This window comes from Ylistrum balloti, unplaced genomic scaffold, assembly GCF_031769215.1.
Source record: "Ylistrum balloti isolate Yb309-2 unplaced genomic scaffold, AGI_CSIRO_Ybal_v1 Utg370360, whole genome shotgun sequence".
NCBI classification, from domain to species: Eukaryota; Metazoa; Mollusca; class Bivalvia; order Pectinida; family Pectinidae; genus Ylistrum; species Ylistrum balloti.
This window is the reverse complement of record NW_026782255.1, coordinates 369824-394710: the sequence shown is the minus strand read 5'-3', so window position 1 is coordinate 394710 and position 24887 is coordinate 369824. Positions and strand designations below refer to the sequence as shown.

The following is a 24887-nucleotide window of genomic DNA, read 5'->3' as shown; positions in this document are numbered from 1 at the left end:
AGCAAAATTTTTAAAACAAAAATTTTGATATACATGTACATGTAAGTTTATCTTATGAAACACCAACTTTCAGAAGGAAGTGAGAGATAACAGAAAAAAAATTGGCTCTGTTGTAAAGTATTGTAAATAATGTAATTAATCAAAGTTAACATAGACATAATACAATTTACTTAAGTATCGTAAAAAGACTTCTAACCATGGTCCTAAGCATGTTTGTATAGATATATAGATCACACCATACAAACCCTCCTAGATCATAAGTCCCAGTAGATTACACTTATTTTTGTAGTAATTACTGATATTTATTGTACTTTCCAGTAAATGATATGGGATTTTGATTCACATGGACTAAAACAAATTCTTCACCGGTACATAAGATGTAAGTAATATAAAGACACTTTACGTGAGTGTTAAGCTATATAATTTATTTTAATGAATTGAAACCTTTTTGAAAAAGTCACAGAATTTTTGCCTTGTTGCTTTTAATTAAAGAAACAACAACTCTTGAAATGAGATTTGTACCTTTTCATGTGTTGAACATTTTGTTGTAATGAAGCACTAATCAATATTTTGTCATGTGTTTGATGATGTCATTCTTAAAGTTTTGGTAATGTCAATAAAAATGAATATCAGGTTTTGATAAAAAGTTGAGAGTTCTCCTTAAGATACCTACAGACATAACACATTCTATTGATTTTGTACATATTGTATTTTTGTAAGGGATCTCTGCAATCAAAACTTCCATGATGATCCTCTACTTTATACATTTTTTTATATATTCAATGCTCCTGGTTGAGCTTGCATATGCCCTTTTTTCACATTCCTTTTTTTATCGCTTCCTACCCCTTCAGGAGACCACTATCTTCTTTATACAGGCTGAATTGCCTTATCTTACTTATTTTTTCAGAACTGGCCTTGGGATCATTAAACAATCTTAAACTTCAAATTTTTGCTTAGCCAATCACAAATGACCTCTCTTTTCGTGACGTTATCTGTGATTGGTTCAGTCATAATTTTCAAGGAGCATAAAAAATATTCATAAAACTTCCACAATAAAATGACTGAATTCATCCATGATATGAGAACCATTGTGATTGAACTGAGATTTTCAAAGAAGTCTGCCATGTACCATGCAATGAAAACATAGTTAATTCCCTTGCGATTCAAATATAAACTTACATCAAAGACAACACAATTTTGACTTTTAGACCTCTGTTTCACAAGTACATTTATCTACCAATATGACAATTAAAACATCATTTTTCTTTCATATTATCATAAACTCTTTTCCCAGTCCTTTTTTTAACGCTTTCTTCTTTTCCAACTTTGCAAAATGAACTTTACCTGTAAAATACAGAAATAAAGGTAGGAGTGCAATCACTTGTGTACCTACACAAATAGTACCACCATCAAACATCTACTATAATAGATACAGTCTTTATATCTGGAAAGATTCTCATTGTCAAATTTTTATGTCAGCTAAAACAGGCATTCATTATTCGGAGTTAAAAATGGGCTTTGGCATTATCTTACGGTAAAAATATCATGGTTTCATTTATTCATTTTCACTGACTTTTCTCGTTTTTAACTTACTGGTCATTTCCGTTAAATAAGTTGTTCAGTTGATTCAAAAATATATTTAGGATAAATTTTTAAACAGCAAAAATCACTTTTGATTATTAATGAATGAGAGTAACTCACTTGAATGGCGTGGCACATTGCTTAGTCGAGTTTTCCTGAAATCTTCAGCTTTGACTTTTGACGACATTGCTAATTGTTTGTGGCTCTGCACAGTAGACACTTCAAAACCATCGAGTCTGTAAAATGAACAAGATCTGTGGTCATCACAAAGAATCAACAAGGAAACTCGCACCGCCATACCACTCAGTCATCACAAGGTATAAACCAGAAAAAACTTCATAAATGTTCTGGATTACTTCAGGGTGATTCCTGGCAAGTTCCCAACCAACTCCAACTAGTAGAATAGGAGTAGAAGTATGACAATCATACTTTTCACAAAAAAACAGTTGGATTGTGCAATCAAACATCCTCGACATTTCAGGGGTTAGGGTCACTAATGTTCTCTACAGATGGCCTTGAAATTCCAAGATTTACAATCACATGCAATCTCTACAGACATCCTTGAGATTCCAGGAGTTACGATCACAAAAAGTGTCTACAGACATCCTAGATTCCAGGAGTTACGATCACAAGCCATCTCTGGATATTCCAGGAGTTACAATACCGAGCCATCTCTATAGATATTCCAGGAGTTACAATGCCGAGCCATCTCTAGACATTCCAGGAGTTACAATACCGAGCCATCTCTAGATATTCCAGGAGTTACAATACCGAGCCATCTCTAGATATTCCAGGAGTTACAATACCGAGCCATCTCTAGATATTCCAGGAGTTACAATGCCGAGCCATCTCTAGATATTCCAGGAGTTACAATGCCGAGCCATCTCTAGATATTCCAGGAGTTACAATCCCGAGCCATCTCTAGATATTCCAGGAGTTACAATGCCGAGCCATCTCTAGATATTCCAGGAGCGTACAGCACGAATGATGTCTGCAGATTTGTAGTTGTAGTTTCGAGGATGCAAATGATGATAAGGTTTACTATACCAACACTATGTCAGTTTTTTTTTGTTTAAGCCAATTAAACTGGACAAATTGATAAAAGACAAAATCTAAAGTACATCATAAGCTTGATTACCTAATTCAGAAATATGAATACAAAATTCCTCAGCTTGTGAAGGATATTAGTTTGTCTGTCCCATTTCTAATACAAAAACTTGTCATTTCGTATTAGTGGAAATTCCCTGTGCCTGATTGATGGTTCTTCATCAATATTTGTAATATATAATGAAGGAACAGTCTTTGAAAGACATAGAGGATCTTACGATGTATATGAGAGTAATACTTATGAAACAAATTTAATAACTTGAAGTTTCACAAGCCTTTAGTTTTAACATTCATTCTGGATGGTAGGTTTTTCACTTTCATGTGACATCATATCACTATATAATGACATTATCACAGTGTTATTATACACAAGTCTTACTATATTTATAACAAAGGCCAAAGACATGACACAACAGGCTAGTTATAAGATAAATAGTATTGAGATTAAGAAAAAAAGTTCATGTGCAGTCATCGAATTATCACACTCAAATCTTCTACTGGTAATACTTTTATTTTATAGACGTAACAAACCAGACGAAAACGTCTTAAAGTATTGAGATCTGTTTTGACATGTATTAATTACAAAATATTTTTGATCTACTCTGATTCAAATTCCTTCACCTGTACTGAAGGTGTAATCCTTCAAAATAAAAAAAATACTCGAGATCTAACCTGTTGTTGTCAAAAGGAATAAAATCTTCATTGGAAACACCAAAGTCTTCCTCAGTATCAGCTAGACTGGCCTCCTCTTCATCAGCTATCTTTCTCACTAAACAAAAAACAATGTAGTCTTGTATTGTTAACAGTCCACAAAATTTGACATCGCCTTCACAGTTCTCATTATACTATCAAAAAACCAAAACAATGTACCGTTGTATTTGTTAACTGTACACAAAAACCTACATCCTCTACACTGGTCACCAAATATAATTAACAATTCATAAATCTTGTATATACATAAAACTGTTTTTATCAATACTATATGCATATACGTTTCATTAACCTCTTGCAGTACTATTCTCCAGTATCACTTTCAAAATAATTCTCTAGAGTGATATATACAGGAAAAGGATCAAAAACCTTTCAAATCTTTGAAAATATTTAAATACATATGCCACTATATATATATAGACATCAATGATTTTTGGGGCTCAGATAACTGAGCCCTGAACTCATGCTTTTTTCGTCGACTCACTCAAATTTTTTAGTATTAGGACACATCAGAATTTTTTAATTGGTATTTTGTTCTCACCACTCACCTGAAAAGTCCCACAAAAACTACCGAGACATGTGCATGTGTATCATTTAAGAGCTTGACGAACTGTTGCCTGCAAGGCCCAAAGGCTATGCACTATTCATATTCTTGTAATTGTCAACATTTCATGAAATCTTGCAGTAACCTTACTAAACAAAGACATTGAACACATCCACATAGTTATTCTTAAAGGTATGTATGTATTAACAGGTCTTTGTTCATCGGACTGAATTTGGCAAATCTGTGCTTGACAAGGGTTTCTCGCCATGCTAAACCTTTAACATTGTAGGAGTTTATATATAATGTAGGTATCTTTGTACAGCTGGGCAGAAATATCTACAATTAGCCACACTAACATACAAAATTCCTAATATCTTAAAAACCCTACTAAAATAACAAATTGTCATGGATTAAACTAAAATTTGAACCTTGTTCATTACCTGATCACCTAGAGTTCTCACAAAAACTGCACACGTCCATCAATAGACAATATCATCAAAATTTACATTCTACAATTTTTGCTAGTTAAACATCCTAATAAATGTACTATTGGTTCGAGAATAAAGAGTATTAGACCCAATAATTTTCACATTGGTACACTTGAGTATACAAACCTTTTTTATTAGTTGATGATGTGGACTTTTTCACATTACTCATCTTTTCCGGCAGATCGTCAAAGAAATCCTCTGGTAATTTACTCTTAGAGAGTTTTTCCAACTTTCTTTTCTGATTTAAAAAACAAATTTAAATTAGTTATCTCAAATCACATACAAAAATGAAGATATCCTTATTCCTTAGATTACAAGTCAAGTGAAAGGCAATAACTCCATATGAAGGGTGATACCCTGCTAAACCAATATGCATGTCTTTACAAAGTATTGTGAATGAAAGTTGACTAAGAAAAAGAAAGGAGCAAGGAAGGGGAGATAACTCTTTAACTATGTAAATGTCTCTATTTCACAACATGACATTCCTTGATTCTAGGATGAATAAAATTGTAGGTGTTCAAAGCATATTAACTGTAAGTCAAGAACCGTGAAAATTAATGGAATAAACAAGAGGGACTGATCATGAAAAAGGTGCCAATGTAGTCATCAAAACATCACACATAAATTTCTTATTATTGTGATCTGAAAACTTCTCTCTATCTCTATCTCTACTGTCTACACAGACCAAGGTTTTAAAAATATATATAGATGTCATTTCCTACACAAACTCCTTGTTCCCTTATCCTGATTAAATATTTAAGGTTAAAAGGTTAAAATTAAAGAAAATATAAACTTGGGGACTAAATGAACACGAAGGGACTAGAAAATCAAGTTATTTCTCCCTCATCAAAAATGCCAATAATATCAATCTGGGGAATACCATCAACTAGGCTTTTTATGAGAAAAAAATGTAAAAGAATCAAAGAACAATAGTTGGACTTTAAGAAAATATTGTGATAGAATTCTGTAAATGAAGATATGTGACCAGGAGATAAGATGAGAGATTTAATCATTCTCTCATTTCTTTTGTGTGAAAAAGGTATGGGAGTTGATGTACAATTATCTGATCATCTTACAGAAAAATGTTTGACTCAATGTGAAGATGCTTTCATTACAGACTGATTACACACCATATTAATAGAAAACTCCATATTAATGTTTTATTTTGCCACAGGAAAATTTCAGCATTTGTTCTTAAATCGAGATATCCAATTTTAGCCATATTTTTTATATGAAAACAAAGGCAACGGATATCTATAATGTTATTCTTCCTCAACTGAATGTGCTGCTTCATCTTTGTCATGGTAAAAATTTGAAAAATGATGAAAAATTTATTTAATGTTATGTTTGTTTTCTCTCGATACCTTTTGATCTTTGTACTGCTGGTCCAGCTGCCTACGTTTGGTTTTGAGGGCAATTTTTTCTGTGTCAATCTGTTTCATGACTTGTCTCATTTTCTGAATGGCATTCTCCTTTCCTGACTGAAAGGATACAGTCTCTGGAGCATCATCATCCTGATCGCTGTCTTCCTCACAGTCAACCTTTGCTTGTTTGATCTTTGCACCAGTAGTATCTTCATCATAATCCTCATCACTTTCAACCAGTAATTCTTCATTTCCAGAAGATTCTGACTCCACTTAAAATTTCAAGAACAATGTTATTTTTTTACAGATATTAAAATTAAACGATAAATAAGAGAGCAAAGAGAGATCTTCATTTTGTTTTTTTAAAGTTGGATCTTTTCCCCTCTTTTCTCTTCTTTTTTTTATAACCTTTTAATTAAATGATGGAGAATTTCTCTTAAGAAATAATCTTTAACCGCCAAATTAAATGTTGGCCTGTCATCATCTTGAAATTTGAGAAAGATCCATTATGTATTTCTCAAGATTTAGCTTAAACAAACTTTCATTGCTAAAATCCAAGATGGCTGCTTGTCAATAATTTTGCCTTTAACTTTTGACCAGTTGCAAAATCAGAAGTGTACAACAATATTTACAAGGAAACAAAGATGATGAACTTACATTGTCAAAATCCAAGATGGCTGCATGTCAGCCATTTTGCTTTTCAAATCAGTCTTTAAAAAAGGGCACAACTAACAAAGGGACATGAAGAATGTTACCTTACATATGAAATTTGTAAAAACAAAAAATATCCATTCATTATATTTAAGAAATAAGGATTTATGGAGAATTAGATAAAGATGGACCCTGTGTCAGCGCATGTGATGGACCACGGACCTTGGGTGCCAGGCAATCTGAAGATTTAACCTAAAATGCCTATAAGACACAGGGGCGGATATTTAAGAATGTCGTTATGTGATCAACTATAATAAAGTTACTGTATACTTGAAAATTAGCCCAACTTAAGTCATCTATAGCTGTTTAGAACAGTGATAGTCATAACATACGTCCAGTATACTTCGTAACTCACCCTTACTCTGCCAATTTTAGGGGGGGCGTGCGCCCCCCACGCCCCCCTCTAAATCCGCCCCTGAGACATGAATGCCTTACTTCTATGAACAAGCATCTTTGTAATCTTTTCTCTTCATTTCAATCATTATAGCATTCTTGGTAGAACATAATGCACAGACACTTGGTATTCCTTCCCTTCATTACTATCAATACAGACTCGAAATTTATGGACTATTCTAAGTCTGTGCCAGGACTAAATTAGTTTGAGCAAGCCTGTGTCTTGCGTGACTGAATTAAGTAACCATTTTGTTTTATGATATTCATAACTCTATGGGCAGTTATTGTTTCAATGTACAGATATACTGTTTTGAATTGTCTACCGAATGAAAAATGGCCCAGGACACTTCAAGTTACTAAAGGACGGTTTTTACATAGACCCGGTCCCATTCATGAAGAATGTCAGAAGTTGAGTGTCAACCATATTTCTGATTTGAAGATTTTTTTTCTGTGTTAAAAAGACGAGTTATTTGAGCCCTATTTTATTCTGGGGTCAACATTAACGGTTTAATATCGCGGTCTAAGGCCTAACATTTGTTCAAAATTTATTCTCTTGTGGTATTTACCAGATCACTGGTTATTTCTGGATGGGTTGTGAATGTACTATAATCTGATCGTCACCTGATTCACATTCTGATCCAGACGTGCCATTTTCTTCCTGTGTCTTCCTTTCTATATCTTTGAATATTTCGCTTTCAAATTCGTCATCTTCAACTTTCCTTGATGTATATCTGCGACTCATAACGTAACAATTAATTATGTACCGTTTTCATATATATGCTGCAGATGAGTTTGTTTACAAGTTCACGTGGGTTTTGGTGCAGTTTTTGGCATGTCGTTATAAGTAAAAATTAAGTCTGTAAATATTATTAAAATTATAATACATAATATGAAACTAATATAATGATATAATAATGGAGATTATATGAAATATTGTAAAAGATCCATATTTTTACTAGTTATGACATCTTCAAGCCGGAAGTCATGCCGAAAACATCCAGCTTCCGGTCATGCTGAAAACGAGAAATGGCATCCTTGGATCACCTCAAACTATTTCGCCGATTATTTAACATAAGAAGAACATGTTTGCGAACATATGCAAGAAAAAGTAAGATCTGATTTTATTGATAACTAGAAAATTAATCCAAAGCGAAAACATAGGGAGAACTGCCTTAACAAATTGAGTCAGAATGCAAATCGATTAGGTTATAAGTTGTTACGGGAGTCCCGAAGACGGTTGTTCGGGATTTGAAAAGCTATTTGGGACATGTGCAGGATGTTTCGTTACTTCCAATGGTTTTGTATTTGATTTTCTTTACTGGGGTCTGAAATATTCGGAACGACTATTACTAGCAATATTCTAGAAAATCATTTAATTTTTTGACACTTATGTAATATTTGGTATCTGTTTTCAACAATTCATTTTTAAAGTCAATCACCGCATTTATTAAAATAAGCAAAAAGTGTGGCTGTTCAATATTTTCTAATTAGATGTTTGTACCTATGGTTAAAGTGACGAAACAGCTTTTTCATATGTCATATGTCAGCAAGGGAAAAGTGGTCAAACAGACAACATTGTCAAAGTGTTTGAGAAAACTAAAGGCACTGGTAAAAAGTGGTAAGGACCATATGAAAGAGCAGATCTTGCTGTGTTCCGTGGTCTATAACAATGTATAGAAGAATGATGGCAATCAGTGTTATACTCACATTTCCTTCTGAATTGTGCCGATTTTGGCCTAAAATCCCCCCCTCCCCATGCTGAATATGGCCGCCCCCCCACCCCCCCCCCCCTCATATTGCCCTGTACACGGTGAGAAAGATGATTTTTCCATGATTGCCGACAGTACAGGTGTGTCGGTGATACAGTTGTATATTGTGTCTCACACTTGAGAGCAGCAGCATTTGCTTCATATTAATTTGATATTGTTATATTTCCGCATCATGCTTGTTTCCGAATCATTCTGATATTTTATCAACTTTTAAATATCGCATGAAATCAATGACCTCTATACATAAAAGTTGATAGAAAACCAAAACTATTCAGACTTACTCAGTAGAGATACAGCAAATAAACATAGTAAGCACACTAAATGCTTCTTCAGATTTATCTGTTTTTTTTTTTTTTTAATGTTCACATGAACATATAATAATACACCCCTACTGCAATAAGACATTTTCAGTATCAATATTTGTTTCTCTGTTTAATATTACATTGATAGATGTAGACTTATTGATAGATTTCTCATCAAGTGTGTGATTATACATACACTGAAAATAATCTTGACAATTTTACTATAGAAAAAGTATTCAGTATGCAGGTTTTTCCATTGGTATGAATGTTTTATGTTTTTATTTTATGAAATCACAATTGTGTTGTACATATTACATTTGTATGTGTTCATACAGTAGATAATTTTCATGTACTACAGGTGCCACAGGATCCTCTGGTTCACCTGAGAAGGACATTTCCTCAGCTTCCTCCCCGCCCTCATCAGGTGGTGGTGGTGGTGGTGGTGGTGGTGGTAGGCCAACATTTGTTCCGAAACGCGACCCTCTACCAACATTTCTTCAGAGGAAGGTACAAGAAATTCTACTAAAGATATCCCGGCTAAATATGGAAGATGTTGTCAGGATGCGTAAAACAGATCGTCATCAGAAACCTCGTTATGAGTTAATGTCAGAAGAGGAATTGAAAGAGGTCAGTATACATTTCATCATTTACGAAGAAAAAAGACATTGGTAATAGAAAGCATACCAATACATGGCAATTACAATAGTGGAATGCTGATAATACCAGCTGCCTTTATGTCTTGATATGATGCATTTTTCTGATTTAGGAAAAATTGTTTCATCAGTTTCTGGTTTTGAAAAGTAAGTTTAAACTTTTTGATTGAGGTAATATAATCTTTATGTTAAGCATAGTTTGTATCAGAAAAATAGAAAAACCAATTAAGCAATAAGATCTAAATCCAATGTGTTAAAAATTATAACCTCATGGAATCCAATGGTTTGGCTCTCAATACAAATGTATGACTCTTTATCCATGTTTTATGTTGATTAAAATTAAAGGCTCACAATTTGATTATTTCAATGTTGCCAATCAAACTAATATTGACGGTATCTGCTAGAATCACCTGTTGTTTCTTTACTTTTGTTTAGTGTTTAAAAATTTCAAAAATTCAACTTCTGGATGCAATGTGATCAAAATATGTTCAAATATAACATTGATATAACATCATCTAAATAGATTACATACAAATGTGATAAATGAACAGCAGAACTAATTATCAGGTCTTTTTCTGTGAGGACCCTTTAAAACCCCCTCCTGTCACCTTGATTTTTGGAGGGCTATGACCAGATATGAGATGATTAGAGTTTGGCAGCATTGTTGATTTAGAGGATTGTATTTCGTTGATGCATGTTTTGTAACTTAATGTATATAGTTTCTGACAATGAATTCTCCTCCTACCGTCACCCTTGATTTTACTACAACCAGGTATGAGATCATTGATGTATATCTACAAAGTTTCTGACAATCAGTTCTGGGATGACAAGATATTGACGATTCTTGTTTTTACCTTGTTAATCTGGTCATTAGATCACTACCATACGATATGCATTTACTGACTTTACTCCATCAGTAGCAAGAAGAAATCCAAATTTTATTACTTTGGTATATGTGAACATGTTTGTTTTGTACATAGTTGGAAGTTACACAGATGGAAAGGGCAGTAGAATTGCTGAAAATGCCACCATTCATGAAAGAAAAAGACTCAACTACGAAAGTCTTGTCAAAAAACCCTGAGATTGCTCCAGCTCTAACGTCAAAATATGTGTTTACCGACATCTCACTTGGAGTAGGAAATCGGGTAAATATATTTAACAAAGTTGAGATAAATCTTATGGTTAAAAAAATTTCCCTACAATTTTTATGCTTCCGGAAAGGAGAGCATATAGTCCCTGCTTCATCTGTAGGTCCACCATCCATGTAGTGACAGAATTTGATGAAAAATTCAGATTTCAGTTATAATTGTGCTGTATATAATTTCAACTACATGAAATATGATTTGAAGAAAAATCTCTGAAAGAAGGAAGATAGAGCAATGAACTAACAGTAGTCACTAGCCAGTGATTTTTAGGATTTATATATTTTAGTCCTGAATTCATATTCCTGTAGGACTCACTCAAAATTTGAGGTGCCACTCTCTTATTATCTCTTATTAAATATACAATAAATTTGAAAAATGGTGTTCTGGATGCAACTGAAAAAATCCTTCAAAAGATGTGTAGTGTTTTTAGATGGGCAATAGGTGCCAGGAAAATAAAGTGTGAGGGCATTATTTAAGGAAAGGAAATGCTGCAAAAATGACTGTATCATATAAACCCAATGTTGTGAAAAGCATTCATTTATGTGAAATTACCTTGAAGATCATAGGCAAATTACTGGAGAAGTTTTGATTTTCGCATGGTTCTGTTTTTCACTGTTTTTGCAGTTGTATTTAATCTGCAAAGTGTACTGTAGTTCAATTTAGATAACATATTTACAGAATCATCATATGGTATGGTTCTATGTACTGATTTTGGGAGCTGTCTAGGGAGTTAAGGACATTGTAATTTAAAACTGCAAATTTAACTTTAAAATGTGATTTTACTGATTAGTGGAGGTAGGAATTCGCAAGACAATGTAGAACCATATATCCTGTTATGTAACACATGTACTTCACGTTTTTGCACATCATTAGCATGAAAAAGTTACAAATTTACTTAAACCACAAATATTTAGTCCGACAGAAAAAATAACAAATTTCACAGTATTCAAAGTAGGGCTCAAATGGAGCAAAAGAACATTGTATTGTATAAATTGTTTTTCAGGATAGAATTATTGTCATTCGAGATGTAGACGGTACACTAAGGACTGCTAATCCTGAAGAACGAATACGGGCTAATCAGATTTACTACCCGAAGTTTGGAGTTTCTGCTGTGCCTCCAAAAATGTTTGAGCAAAGTCATTTAGAGGTACCTATGATATTCTTACTTGGAATGTGGTGTAAAATCATTGATTATCATTTAACATTTAGCACTAGTGGGTTTTGTGAGTATTAATTATCCACAATATCAATTGTCAATGAAAATGTGTTTTTCTTGAAAACTGCAAAATTTGCATGGAATCTGTAACACATATGTGTCACATGGAAATTTATTATGCTAAAACAGTCTCAACACTAGGGTGAGATAAGGAAATTTTCTACCAGAAAAAACCAGCAGGGTTTGAGAAAAATAATTATTCATCCTCTTGTTAGTGAGATAGGGTGATCTCATTCCTCGGGAGAAGATGTTCAACTTACCAAGTAATTGTATTTCCCAATCATTCTATCTCACCTCGATGCAGATGAAGGTTCTAGAAAACAAGGAATCTTTTTAAACTTGTTATAAAGCGAAGTATTTTAAGAATAATTATGAAAAATTAATACGAACATCAACATATTAACCTACAGATTTTGTGTAGTTAGGATAGATGTGGTCATTGTCCATGAAGGAATTAAATGTAGTATTTCATGTTTCTTTCAAGACTTTGACATGATTGTACTATCCAGTGGCGGGGTGGGGGCGGGTGGAATCTTTTTAACATAAACAATTGAATTGTTTGATCTGTCAGAGTTGCTTTAGTCAAAATGTTTATCTTACAGTACTTCAGTACATTGTCACTCCAGTCACAGCAACATAAGAATAAACAAGATTAGGTGTGAAGTGTAACATGTATATAATTTTGTTGTAGTACCTGCTGGAAAATGGCTTGACCGATATCGTCTACATCCTTGACAGAGTGTGTGTCCAGTTTGAGCCAGATGACAAAGACTTTATCAGAGTAAGTTCATAAATGAAATCTCAAACAATAATGATGTTTTAAGTAGTATTAAGCGGCAAACCTCATTCACTAGAGCATTAGACTTCTCACCCTGCAGGTCTGGGGTGTGTGTTTCAATCATTACTCAGGACATTTTGGAGCGTTACATTCGAGTACACTTTACACATCAGTGTTAATATGCTTCACAATGGTCATTTGTCTAATGAAGGTGACTGTGTAGTCAATGAAATGTCACCCTGAAATAATCTACTGGTTTTAACGTAAGAACTTTTTTCTTCTTTACTTGAGTGTTTGTGCTTCTCATTATTAAAGATTTAGCTCCTGAACACAAATCTTACAAAATGCTTCAGGTCATGATTAAGATAGTTTGTGATAATCAGTAGCTGGCTCGGTTTGAGGCTGTAGAGGAATATGTAAAATATTAATCAACTCTACTCAGGATAACAAAATTTTCACAAATCTTTTATTTGGAAAAAAGGTAATTCACTTTCTGCAAATAAATTGTCACCCACTTTCTAGCTCGAAATATTTAAATATTCTGAAGTCTTTAAGAACTTTAGAGTTTCAGAGGCCTGCAGCAATGATATATTGTTTGCTTGTGTGAAGGCAACATTTATTTCTGAATAAACAGATTTGACACAATTTGATCATTGGTCAGATATACATAAGAAAAATGTTTTCATGAAAGTTATCAAGGCATAGAGTAGCCACATTTAATATCTTACTAGATCTACATACTATTTTGTTTTATACTATCTTTACATCATGTCATGGTTTGAAACCTTCCAATATAGATCTGTCTTGACTTACAGGTTTCTCTAACTATTGCTCTAGTATGGGTAGAAGTGTTCTTTACATCAAAGCTGGTCGATGTTGAGTACACTTCAACCCTTGATGTTTTAGTTATACTATTGAGTGACACCTGGCACACCTTTCAGTTTCCATCCTCCAGTGATCAATCTAACTGAGGATCCCACCTTATCCATTGGACCTAGGTTGGCTCCTTCCCCCCCCCCCCCCCCCCTTATCACAGTGACAATTTTCATAATACAGTTGCTAATGATTCTTGATTTTTTTAAACATGCTCTGTCGCTGTATCTTCACAGGTAACTCAGACCATTTATGAGTACGTCAAAGAGAATAGATGTTTTAGCAAATTGGGGTCAACACGATTCTTTGGACCAATGGCTTTCTACTTCATTCTAAAGAAAGATATTCAATATCTATTAGTGGACATGATACAACATGATTTGTAAGTATTGATAATTGGTGTGTCTTACTGACTGTTTTTCAGTTCTATTCAGTGTTGTTGATGGAAATGAAATATTTCAATTGAATGTGTCCGTTTGTGACTTACTGGTAGTACGTATTGGTCATTAACTCTATATTTTGCTGAGAACATTTGACGCCATCGTTCCTTCCAATTTCTATGGACATAGGGTCTTGCATGAGTTTCCATTTCATATGTGATTTCGGCAAAATGTATTTTTCTTTCTGAGAGCTTTGGCAAGCTACAAAGAAACAAATTTAAGATTACTTTAGGGCTCAAAACGTCAATCAAAATTTTGCATAGATGTTTACATGGTTTAACATTGTTTGATTCTAGACATCTGAATATAGAACTTTTCAGAACTTGCCAGGCACTCTAGAGTGCAGATTTTTTTCTGTAATAATTTCATAGCTGTCTGATTGGGAATAAAATTTTGCCTTTACATACTTAGTTTTAAATGAATTTTTTTTATGAACAGATAACAATCATGTTTAAAACACTTGCAATATTTAAAGATTTAGTACAATTTTTAAGTGCAAGAACACAAAGTTCTTAAATGGTATGAGATTCTGTCAAGGACCCCTGAAGAGATTAATACAATTTTTTTCAGACTCCTTGATGCTGTCAGTTTAATTCATTTGTACAAGTACATCCACAATAGGGAGAAAATTACTATACCTCAAGACATCTCCACAGATACAGAAGACCAGTTAAAGATAATAGAGGTATGTAACAACACTGTTACAGATCAAGATATCTAACTTGTGGTAACGTAATAGAGGTACATAACAACACTGTTACAGATCAGGATGTCTGACTTGTGGTAGCATAATAGAGGTACGTAACAACACTGTTACAGATCAGGATGTCTGACTTGTGGTAACATAATAGAGGTACATAACAACACTGTTACAGATCAGGATATCTGACTTGTGGTAACATAATAGAGGTACATAACAACACTGTTACAGATCAGGATGTCTAACATGTGGTAGCATAATAGAGGTAGGAATTGACAGCGGCAACAGTGTTACAGAATAAGGTGGATATCTGACTTGTGGTAACATAAAAGAGGTAGGAATTGACAGAGACAACAGTGTTACAAAACCAGGAGGATATATGACTTATGGTAGCATAATAGAGGTAGGAATTGCCAGAGACAACAGTGTTACTGAACCAGGGGGATATCTGACTTGTGGTAACATAATAGAGGTAGGAATTGACAGGGACAACAGTGTTACAGAACCCGCAGAACATATGACTTGTGGTAGCATAATAGAGGTAGGAATTGACAGAGACAACAGTGTTACAGAACCCGCAGAATATATGACTTGTGGTAGCATAATAGAGGTAGGAATTGACAGGGACAACAGTGTTACAGAACCCGCAGAATATATGACTTGTGGTAGCATAATAGAGGTAGGAATTGACAGGGACAAGGGTTTAACAACTGTGAGCATTTCGAATGTGTGGTGACAGGGACAACAATGTGCAGTATTCTTGTAGAGTTCACATTGTAAGTGGTTATAACATATTCCTAATACCCTTGTCACATTTGTGACAATAAGATCAGTTGAAACCAAAGATTAAAATAATTCTGTCGCCGAGAGGCAGCAAATCACTGTTAACTCTATGTGTTAAAAGAAAAGAATACACCAGTAGATACTAAACCGTTACAGGTTTAACTGTTATGTGTTTTTCTATCTACCAATAAGCTTTTTGATTGAAGTTCCAAAACATTATATCATTACATTATAGATGTTATTTATATCAATTAATTTATCAAAGTGTCGATTTTTAAACTTTGATGAAAATATTCCAACTTTTTTCTTGTCTTTCAGAAATACTGTGAAACATACCACCAAGAACAGCAATTGGATGACTTAAAGGAAGCAGTGAAGTCATACCGGCTGTCCATTACTGACCAGGCTAGGGCCTCTGGCTGATGATCCCATGTTGTATATATGTGTGTGCAAGTGCGTGAAAGTTATCAATGTAGACTGTGAATATCATGTGAAAATAAAATATGTTGATAGATTATCATCTTGTCTATTTGAAATTTGAAAAAGTCATCTTAGCTAATTACGACATTTAACAGCATATTGGAGCCTGTAATAATATTGACCAATTATGGACCTTTGAGGAAGTCAATGTGGTGTTATATTAAAAAACTGTATGGATGAGAGAGACCACCATCTTGGATTTTAATGTTGAATGTTTGTTAAGACGAATTCTTAGGAATTACTGGATGGATCTTTCCCTTGGTGTTATAGTTTTACACTGTTGGTTATGAGATTGGTCGGTGAATAAAGACAAAATGGTAGACTGGCTCCCATCTTCAATTTCGACTGAAGTTTCACATGGTTATTTTATAGGAAAGGACAGGATGTTCTAACCAAAAAACCATACTAGGTTCCTTTGATCCCTTGTTTTGCCCTATTGATATTTGGACTGTGTTATGAAACAGACTATAGTATCTCCATATTTATATGTGTCCTCCCTATGTGCGAGACTTGCTAAGGGATCGGCATGCTATTCTAGTGGCATCGTGATATTCCATGTGTCTTCCATTTGTGTAAGACTTTTATTTTGATGTTTTACGAGAATGTCAGTATGAGATATTTTTGTATGATTCAGCTCTCCAGGAACCATATTTTGTTCTGATGGGTATTTTGTCGTTGTTGCCTGTTTTCTTTGCACTGTGTTTTCCTTTAGGGGTTTTCTGGACAGTGAACTCTTCTTTGATTCCGTTGTTTCTCCGGGAAGAAATATTGCAATCTCTCTAATGACGATCCAGCTAGAATGACTGGCCGTAATTTCAATAATAACACAGTCTATATTTACCGGAAGTGAAATGTTTGATCCCCTAGTATCAACATCCCCGTTTGTGAAGTTTGCGACAATTGTCCTACTTTGACAGGGTTGTAAACTCTGATCAGGTGTAATAGTTGATACTAACAGTTGGGCTTCGTGCAGTATGTCGGCTTCTTTTCCTTCAATGCCAGAATCTATAAATATATGACTGATGTTTTGGGGAGCTTTGAATTTGACCCGGAAGTAGTTTCCTTGACTAGGACTAATTCCCCAGAAATAATCATCCGACAAATCGTACGCAAATAACGGTTTGTGTTTAGAAAACATCCGCATATCAGTCTCAATAGTTGCGGAGGGATTTACATGATAGAATTGTTTTCGAGGAATTTGCTTCATATTGGAAACGAACGAGTCTTTGAAATATTTATCAGTAATCTTTTGCACCTTTCCCGGTAAAGATGACACGGTACCTATGTGCTGGAACACTGATTTAGGACTATAAATCCTTCTTGATTGCAATTTAATTTTACTTATATGAAGGAGTAGAAGATCGCAGGGTTGTTCCGCAAAGAAAAGCATGATGTAATCCGACAAATCCTGAAGGTCGGACGATCTTACCAATTTTCCTATGAATCCTATGTGAGAAAACTCGAGATAATACCAGAATTTGTTCGTTCGTGACTCGATAAATTTCGCTATGTCGGTATAGTAACTGCTGGCTGCTAGCACATCGTCTTCAATATGGAGATAATATTTCGATATGTTTTCACTATACGAGAAGAGGTACGCATAGTCGATATTCTGTTTCGACCGCCAAGCTACTCTTTCAGCAGAGTCATTAAAAGTCCTTTTGAGTTTTTTAAAATCCGGGTATATTTTTTTATCGTGTGGATGGACGACCTGTAAAAACCCGTTCTGTATGAGTTCAGGGTATTTGTCGGCCAGCCGTTTGCCCCTAATCCTTGTCCAGGTCTCATTTCTGTCCACTATGAAGATGACGACTACTATTGACATTCGCTGGGATTCCTGGGAGTGGGAGATTAGAGAAAATAGCGTCTTCTCCAGGTAATCCACACGCGGTCGCCGGGTAGTGGGGATCCCGATAGTCAGGTAACCTGTGGTAAATATATATAAAAAAAACCGTTCAGGAATTTGAAACTTTTATCTTCAATAATTTCAATGATTTTAGCGAGGTTTTATAAACTATCAAAGATTATAAAAAAATCTTTCCCTACGTTTTATGAATTGGTTGTCAGCTTGTTTGCCTTAATTGTTGTATAAGAGACACTGACCTAAGCACATTTTACACAGCATGTATGTAAGCCAATGTATGTTACTCCCAATTAACGTAAACCATATGACAACCAATTCATATATTCACATGACAATCAGACATGTATAACACTATATATCCGTTTTGGAACAGAAACATTTGACAGTACGATCAACTTCAATAATATTCGCACTAATATATAGTTATTGTATTACTAACAATGAGTACATTACAGATAATTGGACTTCCTTGACCTTCTGTCTACCCAAGAAATACTTCATCGTAACATTACAAGTCTAAAGACCATTTTTGAAACTGTTGAAATTTGTAAAATTCTAGGTTATCTGCAAGATGTTGGTCTTTATAATAGACTATGACATACCATTTTAATCTTTTGTGATAACATACCCATTTCAGATTTTTTAGCATTTGTCTTTTACCTTTTGGTTTGTTTAATGTTATTTTCCTTTTGGATCGCTGTGTGTGTTTTTTTTTACCGGTTGATGGACCTAATGACCTTTAATGTGTTGACGGGCAGTCAAGAATGTCATAAAAATAGCTATGTGTGAACATGAAAATAACAAATTTGGTGTCCCATGGTCATTCGGCGGAGTGCAGTGCAAATGTAAATTTTAAATCACCTTTGAACTTAATAAACATGATCCTAGTGTCTTTATTGTAGCATCGTTCCATCACAGACTATTTACAGTCGCCCACTGTCTCTGTGACTCATTATTTTAAGTATCAAATCGTGGTCTGAAAGTACCACGAGGCATACGTCCGCCAGTTTTAATTTCCAGCATTGATCTTTCCGTGTTCATTCTTCTGGAACGCATCGCGTGTTCTAAACGTAGCATCTGAATTGTAGTCGCTCAACTTTTGTTAAATTGTTTTTGACATTTGTCCATTAAATCCTATACATTTATTGATAAAGAAACCAGTCACTTATGTTGTCTTTCCTTGACATATAAAACTGTTTCCCCAATATTTCCCCAGCTATATCACCTCCAATCACAAATATTCTAATACTTCGTATTTTGGATGAGAAGAGAGAAAGTTATATGTATATAGAGACTCTGAATAACAACACAGTGTATACTGTATTTGATTGAGGTGTGTATAAGAGGAAATGGCAGCAAGTGTATATAACCCACGTATACTATATCTTATTATGTAACGTGATTATCGTGTAAAGAACACACAGAGTTGATGTTCTTGGGTAACATACGATTGTATACTGACTTTTAATTGGTCTAGCCTTTCCGTACAAGAGAGCTTTTCTGTGATCAACTCGCAGCCTCCCGGTAACTCCATTCTACAAATTAAATAAAACATGACCTTTTTGCGACAACATCAACTCCAAATATCTTAAAAATAGCTTCTTTATATATATATATATATATATTGTGACTTTTTTTAAACTTGAATTTCTGCCGTTCTCAGGGATTCAGAAGTCCGAAATATAATTTCTAATCGTTAAAAAATGATGCCAAAACAAAATATTGCAAATTTTTTACAAATGCGAAAAATCAGAAGTAAAATTCATCAGCTAAACACAGTGTTCGACAATATGACTTAATAAAGCCAATTTTCCCACTGACACTTGATCTAACGGTTAAGATTAATTGGCTTTTCTGAATATGTTGGCTACGGAGATTTGTGTCTTACCAAAACAGCTAATAACATTCCTTACCTCTGTTGATTCTGGTGATGGCGGCTGGCGTCGTGGTCCTGGTTCTCTTTTTGATGTCGGAATGTGATGTGACTCCAGTGCTTTTGAAAATATTGGAAGGTAATATGAAACTTCTCGGTTTGCTATGCGGTAATACATAATTACGTTTACTGAAAAGAATATTTAAGCACTTTCTTATTCTACCTCTGACTTGCATAGAAACAGATTATCTGAAATTTGGTTTTATACCGCACAATAAAATTTTCAAGTGAAGTCGCCTGCTTTTACGTCGTGGTATACTTAGTAACAATTTACGAAGAATGATGCTTAAAAATGAATCAATGTTTACATTCAACATATAAATAAAAACCTACCCGTCCGTGGTGACAGCCTCTTTTGAGTTCTATCTGAAACTCTCTCCAAGATTGCGGAGGAACGATTTTCGGTAGATTCATTTCTCAAAAAAGTAAGATCTGATCTGCGAGGCGCTTGTTTCGTGCCCTCTCTGTCACATGTACAGCGAATTGATTGTCCCCAGAGTACCAGGCCAGTCGACAGTACTATCCATACCACGGTCTTCTGCTTCAGGAACCGTTTCATGCTATCGTATGATCATGGACAGTATCAACGGCCCATGATGGTGGCTACGAAATTAGATAGCATGTGTGGAGTCTGAATTGGCAAATCACGCATACCAGAACGATTTGATACATATTCACCAACAACGATCTGAATTTAAAACTGTTGGCAGAGTCTTTTTTATATACTGGGTTCAGGGACAAGTTACACAATACGTATACTACACGCATGATTTCATTTGTTTGTAAAGAATGATCTGTTGAAGTGATAATACTGGCAAGCCTCGTTATAGACTTTAAACGTGTTGAATTCCGTATTTTTCATTTAATTTAGCAATTATCTAATTTTAAGTTAAACTTCCGAACAAGCCATATAGTACCCGCGAAAACCCCACAGAGTCGGGCAGGTGACCCCACACGTTTTAAATAATGTTAAGTACGGAAATCGACCCCGACCACCTTGTGCCACCTTTAAGTCTAGTGTCGGCATAACGAGATAAAATGGAAAAGCGTCAGTGGTACCGACGGGGAGGAAGTCTTTCGGATGTATATAATTAATTTTCAATCCCTCGTTTATAAACAACTATATATTTCTGTTAACATGATTGTTCCCTCTTTATATGAAGTAATGTTCGTACACATTGACAAAGATTTATTGCTAAGGTCCTGCTCCACAGTACCAAGAAGGCTGGTCTAAAACATTTGTTACTATAATTAAAAGTCCTTACTTTAGTTAATTCTCGTGTTACAATAATGTTAGAACCTTACGTTAGTGAATTCTCGTGTTACTATAATGTTAGAACCTTACGTTAGTGAATTCTCGTGTTACTATAATGTTAGAACCTTACGTTAGTGAATTCTCGTGTTACTATAATGTTAGAACCTTACGTTAATGAATTCTCGTGTTACTATAATGTTAGAACCTTACGTTAGTGAATTCTCGTGTTACTATAATGTTAGTACCTTACGTTAATGAATTATCGTGTTACTGTAATGTTAGAACCTTACGTTAGTGAATTCTCGTGTTACTATGATATTAGAACCTTACGTTAATGAATTCTCGTGTTACTATAATATTAGAACCTTACGTTAATGAATTCTCGTTTTACTATAATGTTAGAACCTTACGTTAGTGAATTCTCGTGTTACTATAACGTTAGAACCTTACGTTAGTGAATTCTCGTGTTACTATAATGTTAGAACCTTACGTTAGTGAATTCTCGTGTTACTATAACGTTAGTACCTTACGTTATTGAATTCTCGTGTTACTATAACGTTAGTACCTTACGTTAGTGAATTCTCGTGTTACTATAATGTTAGTACCTTACGTTAGTGAATTCTCGTGTTACTATAATGTTAGTACCTTACGTTAGTGAATTCTCGTGTTACTATAATGTAAGAACCTTACGTTAGTGAATTATCGTGTTACTTACTGTTAGAACCTTACGTTAGTGAATTCTCGTTTTACTATAATGTTAGAACCTTACGTTAGTGAATTCTCGTGTTACTATAATGTTAATACCTTACGTTAGTGAATTCTCGTGTTACTATAATGTTAGAACCTTACGTTAGTAATGTTAGAACCTTACGTTAGTGAATTCTCGTGTTACTATAACGTTAGTACTTTACGTTAGTGAATTCTCGTTTTACTATAATATTAGAACCTTACGTTAGTGAATTCTCGTGTTACTGTAATGTTAGTACTTTACGTTAGTGAATTCTCGTGTTACTATAATGTTAGTACTTTACGTTAGTGAATTCTCGTGTTACTATAATATTAGAACCTTACGTTAGTGAATTCCTTTTACTATAATGTTAATTACGTTAGTGAATTCTCGTGTTACTATAACGTTATACTTTACGTTAGTGAATTCCTTTTACTATAATATTAGAACCTTACGTTAATGAATTCTCGTGTTACTATAATGTTAGAACCTTACGTTAGTGAATTCTCGTGTTACTATAATATTCGTACTTTACATTAGTAATCTCAATTTCCCCTTGCTTTCATTTACTAACAGAAGGATCCAATGAAATATAGCGTGAAAAAGCTCGTCCCAGACGAAAGACAAACACAATTACAGATAACATACTGACTTACCTCAATAATAAATGTAAATTGTTTTCTATTACTCTGTGTTTAGGTTCGAAAAAACAATAATAAAAAAAACGTCTACATATTTAATTGTCCTGTGATTAATCAACAGTGACGAATCACAACGCTCCATTTATCGCGCCAGGTTTAAGAACAAAAAATATGAACGCGTCTATAGTACCTGCTTTAAATAACTACACCCAATGAATACGCATTGTCTGTCTAGAGCGACCTTTGAACTTTGGTAGACATTGCATCTGATGACACCCCAACGTATTATATTGATCTAGCCAACAATTAAGTATGTTGGAAAATTATTTTTCCTCTTTTTTTAATATCCAAAGTGAAAATATGTCCTAATAGTATATTCCTTCAGGGTCAATCTTCCTATCCTACAGTTAGAATGACTTTTATCATAAATAACATCAAAGAACAATCACCAATAAAACAAAGGCATTTTAAGCTGCACTGTAACAATTAGTTGCCCGTTCGTTTAATCCGATCTGAACCGAAACAAAAGCGTCTGATAGGCAGTATGTAGATATTTTAGTTGATAAGTATACTTACGTAGGTGCACCTCATTAGGTTTTATTGATAGAACTAACCAGGCCATACATGTGCACCAAGGTATTCTATTTATACCATTACCATGACTGATGACAAAGTTGAAAAGTCTTGATAATACATTGTCATTTTGTGTAGGTGTTTGACCTCTATCAGCTTTAACTTTACAGGTAGTGCATACTTGTACTTGATTCTGCACTATACTCGACTTCTAACAAAGCGTCACAGTTCTCGATAAAACCTGATGCCTATTATGCTCTGATTGAGAAGAGAAAAGTATCTGAGTTTTTATTTCACTTCCAGTTTAAGAAAAGCATGTACGTGAAGTTCAATTGACATCCGCTCACACGGAACGATTGTTATGGTTCATTGTGCATATTTTTTTTAACTTCACTGGAAGCTGCCATCCATGGGTCAGGATTCTAGATATTCAGCATAATTAGAAGAAGAAGAAGAAATGGTGTTTTAATAAATAGTATAGGTCCTCTTTGTATAAGGTACCTAGCAACCAATACCATGGTCTGGATGTTTTAGTTAATGATGAGGTTTTTGAGTGTATTAAGAATATTGATCTATAGTACCTTGAATATGGGCCAAGATGATGTGTTCATCTTGTTTCCTTTCGTAAACATACCAATCATACGAAAAGTGAAGGAAGCCATCTCGATCCACAAGAGCAGGTCGGTGTTAAACAGGGATGAGGGGGGCTATAGACTTCGTATATTTATGGGATAGCCAAATCGGCTGCCGTGCGAAATTTCATTGTTACCATTTAATGTAGCGTGCTTTACTTCAACATTCACCCCGTTAAATCTTGCAAACGGTATTTTCTGAGTAATCTCATGCTGCTGGGGAACAATATCAAAAGAATATAACGTACTTCAGTATGACTTTTTAGACATTTCTTCTAGAGCTCATATATAATCTAGAATAAACTTGTAGGACACACGTATCCCATGTAAATTTCTCATGTAGTCTATTCCACATGGGTGCACTAAGTGACCTTTGACATTATAACGTCTGACTCAATCTGGTGAACAAATAAGTCATTGCGCATGCTCATGATGAAGGAGTTTTTTTCATTATTTGTGGTATACTTATGTATATTGTACTTTTTCCTTATTTTTTTTCAAATATAGTCTTAATTTTTTATGTAATATTGTTAGATAGAAATATTGATATTTCTTTTGGATTTTCCTCCTAGGCTTTGAGATCAATATTCTTAGCATCATTGATGAGTCCATTATGGACGAAACAGCTATATGATGCAGTTTGACTCATCGTTTGGCTCTACTCTATCAAACTATGATTTTGAATTAAAATGTGCTATTCACTTATGTATCTTTAGTAAACAGTTACTTGATAAATGTTGTGTTTACCAAATACTGGTGTAAGAGGTGAAAGTAGATTAGTCCACTAAATGTTTGTTAGATAATGGATAGTCGACACTCATGTATACAGGTCGGGTTCAGAGCCTCGACAAACCTCAGTTCAAACCCATAGTACATACCTTCGGGTAGAATATCCACCTCTATCCCACATATCTACAAATGGTTGATTCTTTCCATCTTTTCTTCCCGGTGAACTGTAACACCCATGGAGACGATCCACTTGGCCAAAATATACTTAAGTATCAATTATCCCGATGAAAATCAAACATATGAAACTTGTTTATATAAGGTAATATCGCTGAGGTCACTAAGTACATTCGTGTAGATTATGCTGAGTGTACTCATAAATAAAGAAACAAAAATAAGTAACTAAGACTGTTTAATTTCAATAGAATAAATTTAATTAACTTTTAATGTAAATAATATCGGCTGATGAGTACCGGGTACATAAATGTAGAGGTGGTC

General features: G+C 34.4%; 3 protein-coding genes across 3 annotated transcripts; 1 reads left to right on the top strand and 2 right to left on the bottom strand.

Annotated features, from left to right (window-relative positions):
- Positions 1 to 475: 475 nt before the first annotated feature.
- LOC132553861 (nucleolar protein 7-like) lies at positions 476 to 7685 on the bottom strand. Its single transcript, XM_060218142.1, has 6 exons — positions 7521 to 7685; positions 5796 to 6067; positions 4558 to 4669; positions 3361 to 3457; positions 1702 to 1817; positions 476 to 1344 (listed from the first exon to the last, which is right to left on the bottom strand). The coding sequence occupies exons 1-6, from the start codon at positions 7639 to 7641 to the stop codon at positions 1268 to 1270; spliced, it is 795 nt and encodes a 264-aa protein (XP_060074125.1). The 5' UTR covers positions 7642 to 7685; the 3' UTR covers positions 476 to 1267.
- Positions 7686 to 7921: 236 nt separating this feature from the next.
- On the top strand, positions 7922 to 16073 carry LOC132553859 (small ribosomal subunit protein mS22-like). The gene is made up of 8 exons (XM_060218140.1): positions 7922 to 8007; positions 9329 to 9597; positions 10604 to 10768; positions 11772 to 11915; positions 12676 to 12765; positions 13872 to 14017; positions 14646 to 14760; positions 15877 to 16073. Exons 1-8 carry the CDS (start codon positions 7926 to 7928, stop codon positions 15979 to 15981), a joined length of 1116 nt encoding a protein of 371 aa, XP_060074123.1. The 5' UTR covers positions 7922 to 7925; the 3' UTR covers positions 15982 to 16073.
- A 494-nt stretch (positions 16074 to 16567) lies between these two features.
- On the bottom strand, positions 16568 to 19953 carry LOC132553843 (alpha-1,6-mannosyl-glycoprotein 4-beta-N-acetylglucosaminyltransferase-like). Its single transcript, XM_060218126.1, has 3 exons — positions 19816 to 19953; positions 19365 to 19437; positions 16568 to 17964 (listed from the first exon to the last, which is right to left on the bottom strand). Exons 1-3 carry the CDS (start codon positions 19951 to 19953, stop codon positions 16568 to 16570), a joined length of 1608 nt encoding a protein of 535 aa, XP_060074109.1.
- Between the last annotated feature and the right edge of the window lie 4934 nt (positions 19954 to 24887).